The sequence below is a fragment of the Cheilinus undulatus genome, linkage group 7 (genome assembly GCF_018320785.1).
Source record: "Cheilinus undulatus linkage group 7, ASM1832078v1, whole genome shotgun sequence".
In the NCBI taxonomy this organism is placed as follows: domain Eukaryota; kingdom Metazoa; phylum Chordata; class Actinopteri; order Labriformes; family Labridae; genus Cheilinus; species Cheilinus undulatus.
In genome coordinates this window covers 54,129,708-54,147,770 of record NC_054871.1, presented here as the reverse complement: position 1 = coordinate 54,147,770, position 18,063 = coordinate 54,129,708, and the positions used below count along the sequence as shown (strand labels likewise).

The 18,063-nt window shown below is 46.8% G+C and overlaps 1 protein-coding gene across 2 annotated transcripts in view; it reads right to left on the bottom strand.

The window, feature by feature from the left end:
* prkaa2 (protein kinase, AMP-activated, alpha 2 catalytic subunit) overlaps positions 1-18,063 on the bottom strand; it is a 75,634-nt gene that overhangs the window by 52,891 nt on the left and 4,680 nt on the right. For both annotated transcript variants that reach the window (XM_041790540.1, XM_041790541.1), the window contains exons 2-3: positions 4,448-4,589; positions 1,603-1,696 (exon numbers count right to left, since the gene is read on the bottom strand). In XM_041790540.1, coding sequence (XP_041646474.1) covers positions 1,603-1,696; positions 4,448-4,589 — 236 coding nt within the window. The remainder of the gene's footprint in view (positions 1-1,602; positions 1,697-4,447; positions 4,590-18,063) is intronic.

The following is an 18,063-nucleotide window of genomic DNA, read 5'->3' as shown; positions in this document are numbered from 1 at the left end:
TTTCAAAAGGCAAATATATGAGATAGAAAGTAAAAACAATGAGTTTAAAAGGTCAAAATATGAGATAAAATACAAAATCATGAGTTTAAGAGGTCAAAAAATGGGATTACAACTCTACGTTAGGAGTTGAAAAAGTCACAATGTGAGATAAAAAACAAAATGCTGAGTGTCAGAGGTCGAGATAGAACTTAAAATGTAATATTGTGAATCTAAAATTTCACAGTATGAGACAAAAAGTCAAAATGATAAGTTTAATGGCGCTTTCACACTAGGCCCTGTCGATTCGAACCGCGCCGTGGCGTGATTCCTCCTCCTCCCCCTTCCCCCCTGGCGTGCTTTCACACTAGCAACATTGAACCGTGCCCGGGCACACTTGCGTATTTACTCAGTCTGAAACAGCAGGTGGCAGTACGCACATAGCTGGTTTACAACCCCGCCAAGGAGGAGAAAGAAGAAGAAGCTTCCATGGCAACCACTGGGGTCATGACCTGAGCAAAGATTGTTTTTGTTTTGACCCTGTTAAAAGTCCATCCTGCAGCCATGGAGGATTAAAACCACTGTTAAGATGCCAGCAGCTTCTCTCTTCATATCGGCACATCTGCTACAGCTCAGAGGGTTAAATGAGCTCACGCTGCGCTGATACAGCGGTTTTTGAGGTGACAGGAGACTTTTATTGCCTTTGCTCCTCCTCTCACTGACTCCAGCCTGTGTTCATCTGTAAGGTGGGTCACACAGACCGTTTATTGGCTGGATTCTGATGATTTCTGCCCTTTATTGAGGGAAAATGTGAACAAACTGCCGCGCTGTTTAAAGAAGTTTAGTTTTTACGATGATGTCATAAAGCTGATACGGCGCTCTGTCCCATATCCGAGCGCAGTTGCATTCACATCTCATCTGAACCGAGCCAGAATCCACTTGAGACCACCTCCCCAAGTGGGCCTGGGCGCGGTCCGTTTGCATTCACACTACCCAAACGAACCAGACTTTGGGCTCTAGTGCACTCGGATCCAGGACTGGGCCCCTAGTGTGAAAGCACCCTGAGTCAGAATTTTGAGATGCAAATAAAAAAATATGAAATGAAAACACAAATTAATTTCTCTCCCTCATTCCTTACTCTCTATGTCATTGTTTTTACTTTTTCACATTTTTATGACGTAACAAAAGAAATTTTAAATTTCCAAGGCGAAATTTACGTTTCTATCTAAACCTGCGAGCAGTTCTGACTAAAACAGGATTCTGTGGTAAAACTGCACCACGGCCGGATTTGGCCCCCGGGCCTTGGGTTTGACACCCCTGTTCTAGTGCCATATTTTTATAACAATGTACAAAAAAAAACATATTTTTGTGTGTTTTTCTTATTAAATATGAGAACTATATAAAAATGATCATTCTATTTAAAACAACAGTTCATATCAAATTTGCAAAATGAGCAAAAAAATCATCACAAAAAACCCCTAAAAGTTATTTCTAAATGGGCTGTATTATCAGCCAGCTTTAGCCTGGAGAGAGTGTGCCCTTAAATCCAGCCGTCAATGAGGGGATAAAACCCTTACACCAGCAGCAGGATCACCAGTCTGACCTCTCCTGACCCCGCCCTCTTACCCGTCCATGTTTGCAGATGTAATCAAACAGCTCTCCTCCAGACACGTACTCCATCACCATGAAGAAATCTGTGGGGGTGCTGATCACCTGGTACCTACAGAACAGAGAAGAATGAAATAAAACCATGAAGAAACCTGGGGGGGTGCTGATCACCTGGTACCTACAGAACAGAGAGAATAATGAAATAAAACCATGAAGAAACCTGGGGGGGTGCTGATCACCTGGTACCTACAGACAGAGAATAATTTAATAAAACCATGAAGAAACCTGGGGGGGTGCTGACCACCTGGTACCTACAGACAGAGAAGAATGAAATAAAACCATGAAGAAACCTGGGGGGGTGCTGATCACCTGGAACCTACAGAACAGAGAGAAGAATGAAATAAAACCATGAAGAAACCTGGGGGGGTGCTGACCACCTGGTACCTACAGAACAGAGAAGAATGAAATAAAACCATGAAGAAACCTGGGGGGGTGCTGATCACCTGGTACCTACAGACAGAGAATAATTTAATAAAACCATGAAGAAACCTGGGGGGGTGCTGATCACCTGGTACCTACAGAACAGAGAAGAATGAAATAAAACCATGAAGAAACCTGGGGGGGTGCTGATCACCTGGTACCTACAGAACAGAGAAGAATGAAATAAAACCATGAAGAAACCTGGGGGGGTGCTGATCACCTGGTACCTACAGACAGAGAAGAATGAAATAAAACCATGAAGAAACCTGGGGGGGTGCTGATCACCTGGTACCTACAGAACAGAGAAGAATGAAATAAAACCATGAAGAAACCTGGGGGGGTGCTGATCACCTGGAACCTACAGACAGAGAATAATTTAATAAAACCATGAAGAAACCTGGGGGGGTGCTGATCACCTGGTACCTACAGAACAGAGAAGAATGAAATAAAACCATGAAGAAACCTGGGGGGGTGCTGATCACCTGGAACCTACAGAACAGAGAGAATAATGAAATAAAACCATGAAGAAACCTGGGGGGGTGCTGACCACCTGGTACCTACAGACAGAGAAGAATGAAATAAAACCATGAAGAAACCTGGGGGGGTGCTGATCACCTGGTACCTACAGAACAGAGAAGAATGAAATAAAACCATGAAGAAACCTGGGGGGGTGCTGATCACCTGGTACCTACAGAACAGAGAAGAATGAAATAAAACCATGAAGAAACCTGGGGGGGTGCTGATCACCTGGTACCTACAGAACAGAGAGAATAATTTAATAAAACCATGAAGAAACCTGGGGGGGTGCTGACCACCTGGTACCTACAGACAGAGAATAATTTAATAAAACCATGAAGAAACCTGGGGGGGTGCTGACCACCTGGTACCTACAGACAGAGAAGAATGAAATAAAACCATGAAGAAACCTGGGGGGGTGCTGATCACCTGGTACCTACAGAACAGAGAATAATGAAATAAAACCATGAAGAAACCTGGGGGGGTGCTGACCACCTGGTACCTACAGAACAGAGAGAATAATTTAATAAAACCATGAAGAAACCTGGGGGGGTGCTGACCACCTGGTACCTACAGAACAGAGAGAATAATGAAATAAAACCATGAAGAAACCTGGGGGGGTGCTGACCACCTGGTACCTACAGAACAGAGAAGAATGAAATAAAACCATGAAGAAACCTGGGGGGGTGCTGTTCACCTGGAACCTACAGACAGAGAATAATTTAATAAAACCATGAAGAAACCTGGGGGGGTGCTGATCACCTGGAACCTACAGACAGAGAATAATTTAATAAAACCATGAAGAAACCTGGGGGGATGCTGATCACCTGGTACCTACAGAACAGAGAAGAATGAAATAAAACCATGAAGAAACCTGGGGGGGTGCTGATCACCTGGTACCTACAGAACAGAGAATAATGAAATAAAACCATGAAGAAACCTGGGGGGGTGCTGACCACCTGGTACCTACAGACAGAGAAGAATGAAATAAAACCATGAAGAAACCTGGGGGGGTGCTGACCACCTGGTACCTACAGAACAGAGAAGAATGAAATAAAACCATGAAGAAACCTGGGGGGTGCTGATCACCTGGTACCTACAGAACAGAGAATAATGAAATAAAACCATGAAGAAACCTGGGGGGGTGCTGAGTGATCACCTACCTACAGAACAGAGAAGAATGAAATAAAACCATGAAGAACCCCTGATCTAGTGAGTGGGTTCTCTTCAGAGGTTCTGCTTTAATCCTGCAGAACCTAATCAGCTGAGTGTGGGACAAACGAGCAGCTCTGAATCAGAATGTCTTTCTCTGTCATCAGTGAAATCCAACCAGAGAGGTCTCTGGGAAATCAAAGCAGCTCATTCTAGGTCATTTCATTTGTGCTGGTTTAAAATAACAGAGCGGTCCGTGCAGCTGTTTGTAGCCCGCCGATGCATGATGAGCCTAAAATACCCGTGTTAGTGGACGTAAATATGTGACAGAGCTGCAGCCTGCTCACTGAGGGCTCACATATCTGCCATAGCTCACAGAGCGGCGAGGACCGACCCTAACCCCAGACTAAAAATAACCACAGACTGCAGGGAGACTCGGAGTGACTCCACAGAGACAGCAGGCTGACAGGACGAACACAACAAGGTCAGAGGACTACAAAATGATGAGCGGAGACACCTGGACGGGATCACGACTCTCTCACTGGTCTGAGCTGAGGACTGGGAAAGAACAGACTTCAGCTGGCAGGAGCATGCTCAGTAGGTCTCAGTGAAAAGTAAACAACCGAAAGAGGCAGACCATGGCCACAGTAAACAGGCAGTAGATTAACAGAGCTCAGGTGGAACTAAAGGAGGATTATGGCTGCTCTCTACTCACAGCTTGATGATGTGTGGGTGTCTGAACAGTTTCAGGTTCTGGATCTCTCGTTTGATTTTGCCGACCACATCCAGGCTGCGTATCTTCTGTCTGTTCAAGATCTTTACCGCCACTTTGTGTCCCGTCAGCTGATGTTCTCCAACTGGAAATAAAACAGAGCAGATATGAAGCAGACGAACACACCCTGGACCTAACTCCTCCAACGAAACATTCCCCTGGACCTGACTCCTCCAACGAAACATTCCCCTGGACCTGACTGCTCCAACGAAACATTCCCCTGGACCTGACTCCTCCAACGAAACATTCCCCTGGACCTGACTGCTCCAACGAAACATTCCCCTGGACCTGACTGCTCCAACGAAACATTCCCCTGGACCTGACTCCTCCAACGAAACATTCCCCTGGACCTGACTGCTCCAACGAAACATTCCCCTGGACCTGACTCCTCCAACGAAACATTCCCCTGGACCTGACTCCTCCAACGAAACATTCCCCTAGACCTGACTCCTCCAACGAAACATTCCCATAGACCTGACTACTCCAACGAAACATTCCCCTAGACCTGACTCCTCCAACGAAACATTCCCCTAGACCTGACTCCTCCAACGAAACATTCCCATAGACCTGACTCCTCCAACGAAACATTCCCATAGACCTGACTACTCCAACGAAACATTCCCCTAGACCTGACTCCTCCAACGAAACATTCCCATAGACCTGACTCCTCCAACGAAACATTCCCCTAGACCTGACTCCTCCAACGAAACATTCCCATAGACCTGACTCCTCCAACGAAACATTCCCCTAGACCTGACTGCTCCAACGAAACATTCCCCTAGACCTGACTGCTCCAACGAAACATTCCCCTAGACCTGACTGCTCCAACGAAACATTCCCCTAGACCTGACTGCTCCAACGAAACATTCCCCTAGACCTGACTGCTCCAACGAAACATTCCCCTAGACCTGACTGCTCCAACGAAACATTCCCCTGGACCTGACTGCTCCAACGAAACATTCCCCTAGACCTGACTGCTCCAACGAAACATTCCCATAGACCTGACTGCTCCAACGAAACATTCCCCTGGACCTGACTGCTCCAACGAAACATTCCCCTCGACCTGACTGCTCCAACCAAACATTCCCTGGACCTGACTGCTCCAACGAAACATTCCCTAGTCCTGACTGCTCCAACGATACATTCCCCTAGACCTGACTGCTCCAACGAAACATTCCCCTAGACCTGACTTCTCCAACGAAACATTCCCCTAGACCTGACTTCTCCAACGAAACATTCCCATAGACATGACTGCTCCAAAGAAACATTCCCATAGACATGACAGCTCCAACAAAACATTCCCATAGACCTGACTGCTCCAACAAAATATTCCCATAGACATGAAAGCTCGAACGAAACATTCCCCTAGACCTGACTGCTACAACGAAACATTCCCTGACCTGACTGCTCCAACGAAACATTCCCTGGACCTGACTGCTCCAACGAAACATTCCCATCGACCTGACTGCTCCAACCAAACATTCCCCTAGACCTGACTCCTCCAACGAAACATTCCCCTAGACCTGACTGCTTCAACGAAACATTCCCATAGACATGAAAGCTCCAACGAAACATTCCCATAGACATGACAGCTCCAACGAGACATTCCACTAGACCTGACTGCTTCAACGAAACATTCCCATAGACATGAAAGCTCCAACGAAACATTCCCATAGACATGACAGCTCCAACGAGACATTCCCCTAGACCTGACTGCTTCAACGAAACAATACCATAGACATGAAAGCTCCAACGAAACATTCCCCTAGACCTGACTGCTTCAACGAAACATTCCCATAGACATGAAAGCTCCAACGAAACATTCCCATAGACCTAACTCCTCCAACGAAACATTCCCCTAGACCTGACTCCTCCAACGAAACATTCCCCTGGACCTGACTCCTCCAACGAAACATTCCCCTAGACCTGACTGCTCCAACGAAACATTCCCCTAGACCTGACTCCTCCAACGAAACATTCCCCTAGACCTGACTGCTCCAACGAAACATTCCCCTAGACCTGACTGCTCCAACGAAACATTCCCCTAGACATGACTGCTCCAAAGAAACATTCCCATAGAGATGACTGCTCCAAAGAAACATTTCCATAGACATGACAGCTCCAACGAAACATTCCCCTAGACCTGACTGCTCCAACGAAACATTCCCCTAGACCTGACTGCTCCAACGAAACATTCCCCTAGACCTGACTGCTCCAACGAAACATTCCCATAGACATGAAAGCTCCAACGAAACATTCCCATAGACATGAAAGCTCCAACGAAACATTCCCCTAGACCTGACTGCTCCAACCAAACATTCCCATAGACCTGACTGCTCCAACCAAACATTCCCCTAGACCTGACTGCTCCAACGAAACATTCCCATAGACATGAAAGCTCCAACGAAACATTCCCCTAGACCTAACTCCTCCAACGAAACATTCCCATAGACATGAAAGCTCCAACGAAACATTCCCATAGACATGAAAGCTCCAACGAAACATTCCCCTAGACCTGACTGCTCCAACGAAACATTCCCATAGACATGAAAGCTCCAACGAAACATTCCCATGGACATGACTGCTCCAACGAAACATTCCCCTAGACCTGACTGCTCCAACGAAACATTCCCATAGACATGAAAGCTCCAACGAAACATTCCCATAGACATGACAGCTCCAACAAAACATTCCCATAGACCTTACTCCTCCAACAAAACATTCCCCTGGACCTGAATGCTCGAACGAAACATTCCCCTAGACCTAACTCCTCCAACGAAACATTCCCCTAGACCTGACTCCTCCAACGAAACATTCCCATAGACCTGACTACTCCAACGAAACATTCCCCTAGACCTGACTCCTCCAACGAAACATTCCCATAGACCTGACTCCTCCAACGAAACATTCCCATAGACCTGACTGCTCCAACGAAACATTCCCCTAGACCTGACTGCTCCTACGAAACATCCCCCTGGACCTGACTGCTCCAACGAAACATTCCCCTAGACCTGACTGCTCCAACGAAACATTCCCCTAGACCTGACTGCTCCAACGAAACATTCCCCTAGACCTGACTGCTCCAACGAAACATTCCCCTAGACCTGACTGCTCCTACGAAACATCCCCCTGGACCTGACTGCTCCAACGAAACATTCCCCTAGACCTGACTGCTCCAACGAAACATTCCCCTAGACCTGACTTCTCCAACGAAACATTCCCCTAGACCTGACTGCTCCAACGAAACATTCCCCTAGACCTGACTGCTCCTACGAAACATTCCCCTAGACCTTACTCCTCCAACGAAACATTCCCCTGGACCTGACTGCTCCAACGAAACATTCCCCTAGACCTGACTGCTCCAACGAAACATTCCCCTAGACCTTACTCCTCCAACGAAACATTCCCCTGGACCTGACTGCTCCAACGAAACATTCCCCTAGACCTGACTGCTCCAACGAAACATTCCCCTGGACCTGACTGCTCCAACGAAACATTCCCCTAGACCTGACTTCTCCAACGAAACATTCCCCTAGACCTGACTTCTCCAACGAAACATTCCCATAGACATGACTGCTCCAAAGAAACATTCCCATAGACATGACAGCTCCAACAAAACATTCCCATAGACCTGACTGCTCCAACAAAATATTCCCATAGACATGAAAGCTCGAACGAAACATTCCCCTAGACCTGACTGCTCCAACGAAACATTCCCATAGACATGAAAGCTCCAACGAAACATTCCCATAGACATGAAAGCTCCAACGAAACATTCCCATCGACCTGACTGCTCCAACCAAACATTCCCCTAGACCTGACTCCTCCAACGAAACATTCCCCTAGACCTGACTCCTCCAACGAAACATTCCCCTAGACCTGACTGCTTCAACGAAACATTCCCATAGACATGAAAGCTCCAACGAAACATTCCCATAGACATGAAAGCTCCAACGAGACATTCCACTAGACCTGACTGCTTCAACGAAACATTCCCATAGACATGAAAGCTCCAACGAAACATTCCCATAGACATGACAGCTCCAACGAGACATTCCCCTAGACCTGACTGCTTCAACGAAACAATACCATAGACATGAAAGCTCCAACGAAACATTCCCCTAGACCTGACTGCTTCAACGAAACATTCCCATAGACATGAAAGCTCCAACGAAACATTCCCATAGACATGACTGCTCCAACGAGACATTCCCCTAGACCTAACTCCTCCAACGAAACATTCCCCTAGACCTGACTCCTCCAACGAAACATTCCCCTGGACCTGACTCCTCCAACGAAACATTCCCCTAGACCTGACTGCTCCAACGAAACATTCCCCTAGACCTGACTCCTCCAACGAAACATTCCCCTAGACCTGACTCCTCCAACGAAACATTCCCCTAGACCTTACTCCTCCAACGAAACATTCCCCTGGACCTGACTGCTCCAACGAAACGTTCCCCTAGACCTGACTGCTCCAACGAAACATTCCCCTAGACATGACTGCTCCAAAGAAACATTCCCATAGAGATGACTGCTCCAAAGAAACATTTCCATAGACATGACAGCTCCAACGAAACATTCCCATAGACCTGACTGCTCCAACAAAACATTCCCCTAGACCTGACTGCTCCAACGAAACATTCCCCTAGACCTGACTGCTCCAACGAAACATTCCCCTAGACCTGACTGCTCCAACGAAACATTCCCATAGACATGAAAGCTCCAACGAAACATTCCCATAGACATGAAAGCTCCAACGAAACATTCCCCTAGACCTGACTGCTCCAACCAAACATTCCCATAGACCTGACTGCTCCAACCAAACATTCCCCTAGACCTGACTGCTCCAACGAAACATTCCCATAGACATGAAAGCTCCAACGAAACATTCCCCTAGACCTAACTCCTCCAACGAAACATTCCCATAGACATGAAAGCTCCAACGAAACATTCCCATAGACATGAAAGCTCCAACGAAACATTCCCATAGACCTGACTGCTCCAACCAAACATTCCCCTAGACCTGACTGCTCCAACGAAACATTCCCATAGACATGAAAGCTCCAACGAAACATTCCCATGGACATGACTGCTCCAACGAAACATTCCCCTAGACCTGACTGCTCCAACGAAACATTCCCATAGACATGAAAGCTCCAACGAAACATTCCCATAGACATGACAGCTCCAACAAAACATTCCCATAGACCTTACTCCTCCAACAAAACATTCCCCTGGACCTGAATGCTCGAACGAAACATTCCCCTAGACCTAACTCCTCCAACGAAACATTCCCCTAGACCTGAATGCTCCATCGAAACATTCCCATAGACATGACAGCTCCAACGAAACATTCCCCTTTCTCCTCAAACATTCTCCTAAACCTTGACATTCTCCTCAGACATTCACCTGAACCCTGAAGTTCTCCTGAAAAATTCCCCTGAACCCCAATGTTCTCCTCAAACATTCCCCTGAACCCCGAAGATCTCCAACGAAACATTCCCCTGAACACTGCGGTTCACCTCAAACATTCCCCTGAACCCCAATGTTCTATTCGAACATTGCCCTTTACCCAGACGTTCTCCTCAAACTGTCCCCTGAACCCCGATGTTCTCCTCAAATATTCCCCTGAACACTGACGTTCCCCTCAAACATTCCCCTGAACCCCGATGTTCTCCTCAAACATTCCCCTGAACAGTGGCGTTCTCCTCAAACATTCCCCTGAACAGTGACGTTCTCCTCAAACATTCCCCTGAACCCTGACGTACTCCTCAAACATTCCCCTGAACCCTGACGTTCTCCTGAAAAATTCCCCTGAACCCCAATGTTCTCCTCAAACATTCCCCTGAACCCCGAAGATCTCCAACGAAACATTCCCCTAAACACTGCCGTTCACCTCAAACATTCCCCTGAACCGTAATGTTCTATTCAAACATTGCCCTTTACCCAGACGTTCTCCTCAAACTGTCCCCTGAACCCCGATGTTCTCCTCAAATATTCCCCTGAACACTTACGTTCCCCTCAAACATTCCCCTGAACCCCGAAGTTCTCCTCAAACATTCCCCTGAACCCTGACGTTTTCCTCAATTATTCCCCTGAACTCTGACGTTCTCCCCAAACATTCCCCTGAACCCCAATGTCCTCCTCAATTATTCCCCTGAACACTGACGTTCTCCTAACCCTTCCCCTGAACTCTGATGTTCTCCTCAAACATTCCCCTGAACCCTGACGTTCTCCTCAATTATTCCCCTGAACACTGACGTTCTCCTAACCCTTCCCCTGAACCCTGACGTTCGCCTCAAACATTCCCCTGAACGCTGACGTTTTCCTCAAATATTCCCCTGAACCCTGGCGTTCCCCTCAAACATTCTCCTGAACCTTGACGTTCTCCTCAAACATTCACCTGAACCCCAATGTTCTCCTCAAACATTCCCCTGAACACTGACGTTCTCCTCAAACACACCCCATAAACCTGATGTTCTCCTCAAATATTCTGCTGAACCCTGATGTTCTCCTCAAACATTCCCCTAAACCGTGATGTTCTATTCGAACATTGCCCTTTACCCTGACGTTCTCCTTAAACTTTCCCCTGAACCCTGACGTTCACCTTAAACATCCCCCTGATCCCTGACGTTCCCCTCAAACATTCCCCTGAAACCTGACGTTCTCCTCAAACATTCTGCTGAACCCTGACTCTCCCCTCAAGCATTCCCCCTAACACTGACTTTCTCCCTCAAACATTCCCCTGAACACTGGCGTTCTCCTCAAACATTCCCCTAAACCCTGACGTCTCCTCAAACATTCCCATGAACCCTGACTTTACCCTTAAACATTTCCCTGAACCCTGGCGTTCTCCTCAAACATTCCCCTGAACAGTGACGTTCTCCTCAAACATTCCCCTGAACAGTGACGTTCTCCTCAAACATTCCCCTGAACCCTGACGTTCACCTCAAACATTCCCCTGAATCCTGACATTCTCCTAAAACATTCCGCTGATGTTCTCCTCAAACATTCCCCTGAACCCTGACGTTCTCCTCAAACATTCTGTTGAACCTGATGTTCTCCTCAAACATTCTCCTGAACACTGATGTTCTCCTCAAACATTCCCCTGAACACTGATGTTCTCCTCAAACATTCCCGTGAACCGTGACATTCTCCTAAAACATTCCCCTGAACACTGGCGTTTTCCTTAAACATTCCCCTGAACCCTGAAGTTCTCCTCAAACATTCCCCTGAACCCTGACGTTCTCCTCAAACATTCCCCTGAACCCTGACGTTCTCCTCAAACATTCTGTTGAACCTGATGTTCTCCTCAAACATTCCCCTGAACCCTGACGTTCTCCTCAAACATTCTGTTGAACCTGATGTTCTCCTCAAACATTCCCCTGAACCCTGACGTTCTCCTCAAACATTCTGTTGAACCTGATGTTCTCCTCAAACATTCTCCTGAACACTGATGTTCTCCTCAAACATTCTCCTGAACACTGACGTTCTCCTCAAATATTCCCCTGAACCCTGACGTTCTCCTCAAACATTCTGTTGAACCTGATGTTCTCCTCAAACATTCTCCTGAACCCTGACGTTCTCCTCAAACATTCCCCTGAACCCTGATGTTCTCCTCAAACATTCTCCTGAACACTGACGTTCTCCTCAAATATTCCCCTGAACCCTGACGTTCTCCTCAAACATTCTGTTGAACCTGACGTTCTCCTCAAACATTCTGTTGAACCTGATGTTCTCCTCAAACATTCTCCTGAACACTGATGTTCTCCTCAAACATTCTCCTGAACACTGACGTTCTCCTCAAATATTCCCCTGAACCCTGACGTTCTCCTCAAACATTCTGTTGAACCTGATGTTCTCCTCAAACATTCCCCTGAACCCTGACGTTCTCCTCAAACATTCTGTTGAACCTGATGTTCTCCTCAAACATTCCCCTGAACCCTGACGTTCTCCTCAAACATTCTGTTGAACCTGATGTTCTCCTCAAACATTCTCCTGAACACTGATGTTCTCCTCAAACATTCTCCTGAACACTGACGTTCTCCTCAAATATTCCCCTGAAGCCTGAAGCTCTGATTTAACACCTGGTATCTAACAGGTATAAGGACCACTCTTTTCTTCTTCTCTGTGTTAATAATGAATGTTGATTGATCTAAAATACGTGAGTTTTTAATAAATAGTATCACGATATTGGGGCCCGTATCTACCAGCACCAGTGCTTCCGGGATGTCCCATACACTAATGACTTTTTTGAGTTGTTGTGTGTGACTGTTTTTTGTTTTGTTGGTTTTTTTTGTTTGTTTGTTTTTTGTTTGTTTGTTTGTTTTCATTTCTATCGGTTCTAAGAACAAACTGAATTTAAAAAAGTCATTGCGAGTTATCACACCCACTGACTAGTGTCACAGCCAGTTATTAGATTTAGGGGTGATGACTGATTCACACTGGGCAGAGAGATCTGGATGGATTAACCCTGAACCATGAAACCATCATGAAACCTATCACACACACACTCCAGGGGCCCCACTGTGATCCCTGAACAGTGTATCTCCAAACACAAAGCACCTATCAGACTCTGGACCTCTGTGGGTCTCTCCCAGCTCTGATTGGCTCCGCCCCCCTCTGACAGGAGACTAAGGCCGGCCACACACTAGATGATTTTTGACCTGAAAATATTTAAAAACCGTGGTAGACCAAAGGCTTCAAAGGTTTTTCATCTTTAATCCTCCAAACGCACATACTAGATGATTCAGCCAAATTGTCAGATCACTGCTGACCAAACATCTAGAGACCACACACCTAGAGAGCACACACCTGGAGAAAACACACCTGCTCACCACGAACCTGGAGACCACACACCTGGAGACCACACACCTGGAGACCACACACCTGGAGACCACATACCTGCTGACCACACACCTGCTGACGACACACCTGGAGACTAGACACATGGAGACCACACAACTCCTGACCACACCTGGAGACCACACACCTGCTAACCACACACCTGGAGACCACACACCTGCTGACCACACACATGGACACCTGGACAAATGGACACCTGGAAAACTGAAGATCACACACCTGGAGATGACACACCTGCCGAACACACACCTGTTGACCACATACCTGGAGACTACACACCTGCTGACCACACACCTGGAGACTACACACCTGTTGACCACATACCTGGAGACTACACACCTGCTGACCACACACCTGGAGACCACACACCTGCAGACGACACACCTGGACACCTGGACAACTGGAGACCACACACCTGGAAACCACACAACTCCTGACCACACCTGGAGACCACACACCTGCTAACCACACACCTGAAGACCACACACCTGCTGACCACACACATGGACACCTGGACAAATGGACACCTGGAAAACTGAAGATCACACACCTACTGACCAAACACCTACTGACCACACACCTGGAGACCACACACCTGCAGACGACACACCTGGACACCTGGACAACTGGAGACCACACACCTGGAAACCACACAACTCCTGACCACACCTGGAGACCACACACCTGCTAACCACACACATGGACACCTGGACAAATGGACACCTGGAAAACTGAAGATCACACACCTACTGACCACACACCTGGAGACCACACAACTGCTGACCACATACCTGCTGACCACACACCTGGAGATGACACACCTGCTGACCACACACCTGGAGACCACATATCTGCTGACTACACACCTGGAGACCACATACCTGCTGACCACACATCTGGAGACCACACACCTGCAGACGACACACCTGGAGACCACACACCCGCTAACCACACACCTGGAGACCACACACCTGGAGACCTTACACCTGAAGACCACACACCTGGAGCCCACATACCTACTGACCACACACCTGGAGACCACACAACTGCAGACCACACACCTGGAAACCACATACATAGAGACCACACACCTTCTGACCACACACATGGACACCTGGACAAATGGACACCTGGAAAACTGAAGATCATACACCTGCTGACCACACACCTGGAGACCACACACCTGCTGACAACATACCTGCTAACCACACACCTGGAGACCACACACCTGCTGACCACATACCTGCTGACTACACACCTGGAGACCACATACCTGCTGAATACACACCTGGAGACCACATACCTGCTGACCACACACCTGGAGACCACACACCTGCAGACGACACACCTGGAGACCACACACCTGCTAACCTCACACCTGGAGACCACACACCTGGAGACCTTGCACCTAAAGAAAACACACCTGGAGCCCACATACCTACTGACCACACACCTGGAGACCACACACCTGGAGAACACACACCTGGAGAACACACGCAGACCAAACACACCCGCTGACCACACACCTGGAGAACACACGCAGACCAAACACACCCGCTGACCACACACCTGGAGACCATTCACCTGCAGACCACACACTTGGGGGCCACACACCTGGAGACCACACACCTGCTTACGAAACACCTGGACACCTGGACAACTGGAGACCACACACCTGGAAACCACACACCAGGAGATCACACACCTGGAGACCACACACCTGCAGCCCACACAACTGTAGACCACACACCTGGAGATAACATACCTAGAGACCACACACCTGGAGACCACACACCTGGATCCAACCTGGAGAACACAAGCAGACCAAACACACCCGCTGACCACACACCTGGAGACCACATACCTGCTGACCACACACCTGGACACCATTCACCTGCAGACCACACACTTGGAGGCCACACATCTGGAGACCACACACCTGGAGACTACACACCTGGAGACCACACACCTGCAGACCATACACCTGCTAACCGCACACCTGCTGACCACACACCTGGAGACTAGACACATGGAGACCACACAACTCCTGACCACACCTGGAGACCACACACCTGCTGATGACACACCTGGAGACCACACACCTGCTGACCACACACATGGACACCTGGACAAATGGACACCTGGACAACTGAAGATCACACACCTGCTGACCACACACCTGGAGACCACACACCTGCTGACCACATACCTGCTGACCACACACCTGCTGACCACATACCTGCTGACCACACACCTGGAGACGACACACACGCTGACCACACACCTGGAGACCACACACCTGCTGAACACATACCTGCTGACCACACACCTGGAGACCACACACCTGCTGACCACACACATGGACACCTGGACAAATGGACACCTGGACAACTGAAGATCACACACCTGCTGACCACACACCTGGAGACCACACACCTGCTGACCACATACCTGCTGACCACACACCTGCTGACCACATACCTGCTGACCACACACCTGGAGACGACACACACGCTGACCACACACCTGGAGACCACACACCTGCTGAACACATACCTGCTGACCACACACCTGGAGACCACACACCTGCTGACCACATACCTGCTGACTACACACCTGGAGACCACACACCTGCTGACTACACACCTGGAGACCACATACCTGCTGACCACACACCTGGAGACCACACACCTGCAGACGACACACCTGGAGACCACATACCTGCTGACCACACACCTGGACACCATTCACCTGCAGACCACACACTTGGAGGCCACACATCTGGAGACCACACACCTGCTAGCGAAACACCTGGACACCTGGACAACTGGAGACCACACACCTGGAAACCACACACCAGGAGACCACACACCTGGAGACCACACACCTGCAGACCATACACCTGCTAACCACACACCTGCTGACCACACACCTGGAGACTAGACACATGGAGACCACACAACTCCTGACCACACCTGGAGACCACACACCTGCTGATGACACACCTGGAGACCACACACCTGCTTACCACACACCTGGAGACCACACATCTGAAGACCACACACCTGGAGACCAGAAGCTTGCTGACCACACAGCTGGATCCTAATAAAGGGTCTAAATATGGACGAAAATCCTAATAAAGTGTCTGAATGTGGATGAAACCTAATAAAGGGTCTAAATGTGGATTAAATCCTAATAAAATGATCTAAATGTAGATTAAATCCTAAAAAAGGGCCTAAATGTGGGTCTAACTGTAGATTAAATCCTAATACAGGGTCTAACTGTTGGTTAAATCCTAATAAAAGGTCCAACTGTTGGTTTAATCCTAATAAAGGGTCTAACTGTCAGTTAAATCCTAAAAAAGGGTCTAAATGTAGATTAAATCCTAATAAATGGTCTAACTGTTGGTTAAAACCTAATAAATGGTCTTAATGAGGGTCTAAATATAGATTAAATCCTAATAAAGGGTCTAACTGTCGGTTAAAACCTAATAAATGGTCTTAATGTGGGTCTAAATGTAGATTTAATCCTAGTAAAGGGTTTTAATGAAGGTCTAAATGTAGATTAAATCCTAGTAAAGGGTCTTAATGAGGGTCTAAATGTAGATTAATTCCTAATAAAGGGTCTAACTGAGGGTCTAAATGTAGATTAAATCCTAATAAAGGGTCTAAATGTAGATGACATCCTAATAAAGGGTCTAACTGTTGGTTAAAACCTAATAAAGGGTCTAAATGAGGGTCTAAATGTAGATTAAATCCTAATAAAGGGTCTAACTGTCGGTTAAAACCTAATAAAGGGTCTTAATGAGGGTCTTAATGTAGATTAAATCTTAGTAAAGGGTTTTAATGAGGGTCTAAATGTAGATTAAATCCTAGTAAAGGGTTTTAATGAAGGTCTAAATGTAGATTAAATCCTAGTAAAGGGTCTTAATGAGGGTCTAAATGTAGATTAATTCCTGGTAAAGGTTCTTAATGAGGGAATAAATGTAGATTGAATCCTAGTAAAGGGTCTTAATGAGGGTCTAAATGTAGATTAAATCCTAATAAAGGGTCTAAATGTGAAATAAATCCTAATAAAGGGTCTTAATGAGGGTCTAAATGTAGATTAAATCCTAGTAAAGGGTTTTAATGAAGGTCTAAATGTAGATTAAATCCTAATAAAGGGTCTTAATGAGGGTCTAAATGTAGATTAAATCCTAATAAAGGGTCTAAATGTTGATTAAATCCTAGCAATGGGTCTTAATGAGGGTCTTAATGTAGATTAAATCCTAATAAAGGGTCTAAATGTGAATTAAATCCTCATAAAGGGTCTTAATGAGGGTCTAAATGTAGATTAAATCCTAGTAAAGGGTTTTAATGAAGGTCTAAATGTAGATTAAATCCTAGTAAAGGGTCTTAATGAGGGTCTAAATGTAGATTAAATCCTAGTAAAGGGTCTTAATGAGGGTCTAAATGTAGATTAAATCCTAATAAAGGGTCTAAATGTGAATTAAATCCCCATAAAGGGTCTTAATGAGGGTCTAAATGTAGACTAAATCCTTGTAAAGGGTTTTAATGAAGGTCTAAATGTAGATTAAATACTAGTAAAGGGTCTAAATGTGAATTAAATCCTCATAATGGGTCTTAATGAGGGTCTAAATGTAGATTAAATCCTAATAAAGAGTCTAAATGTGAATTAAATCCTCCTAAAGG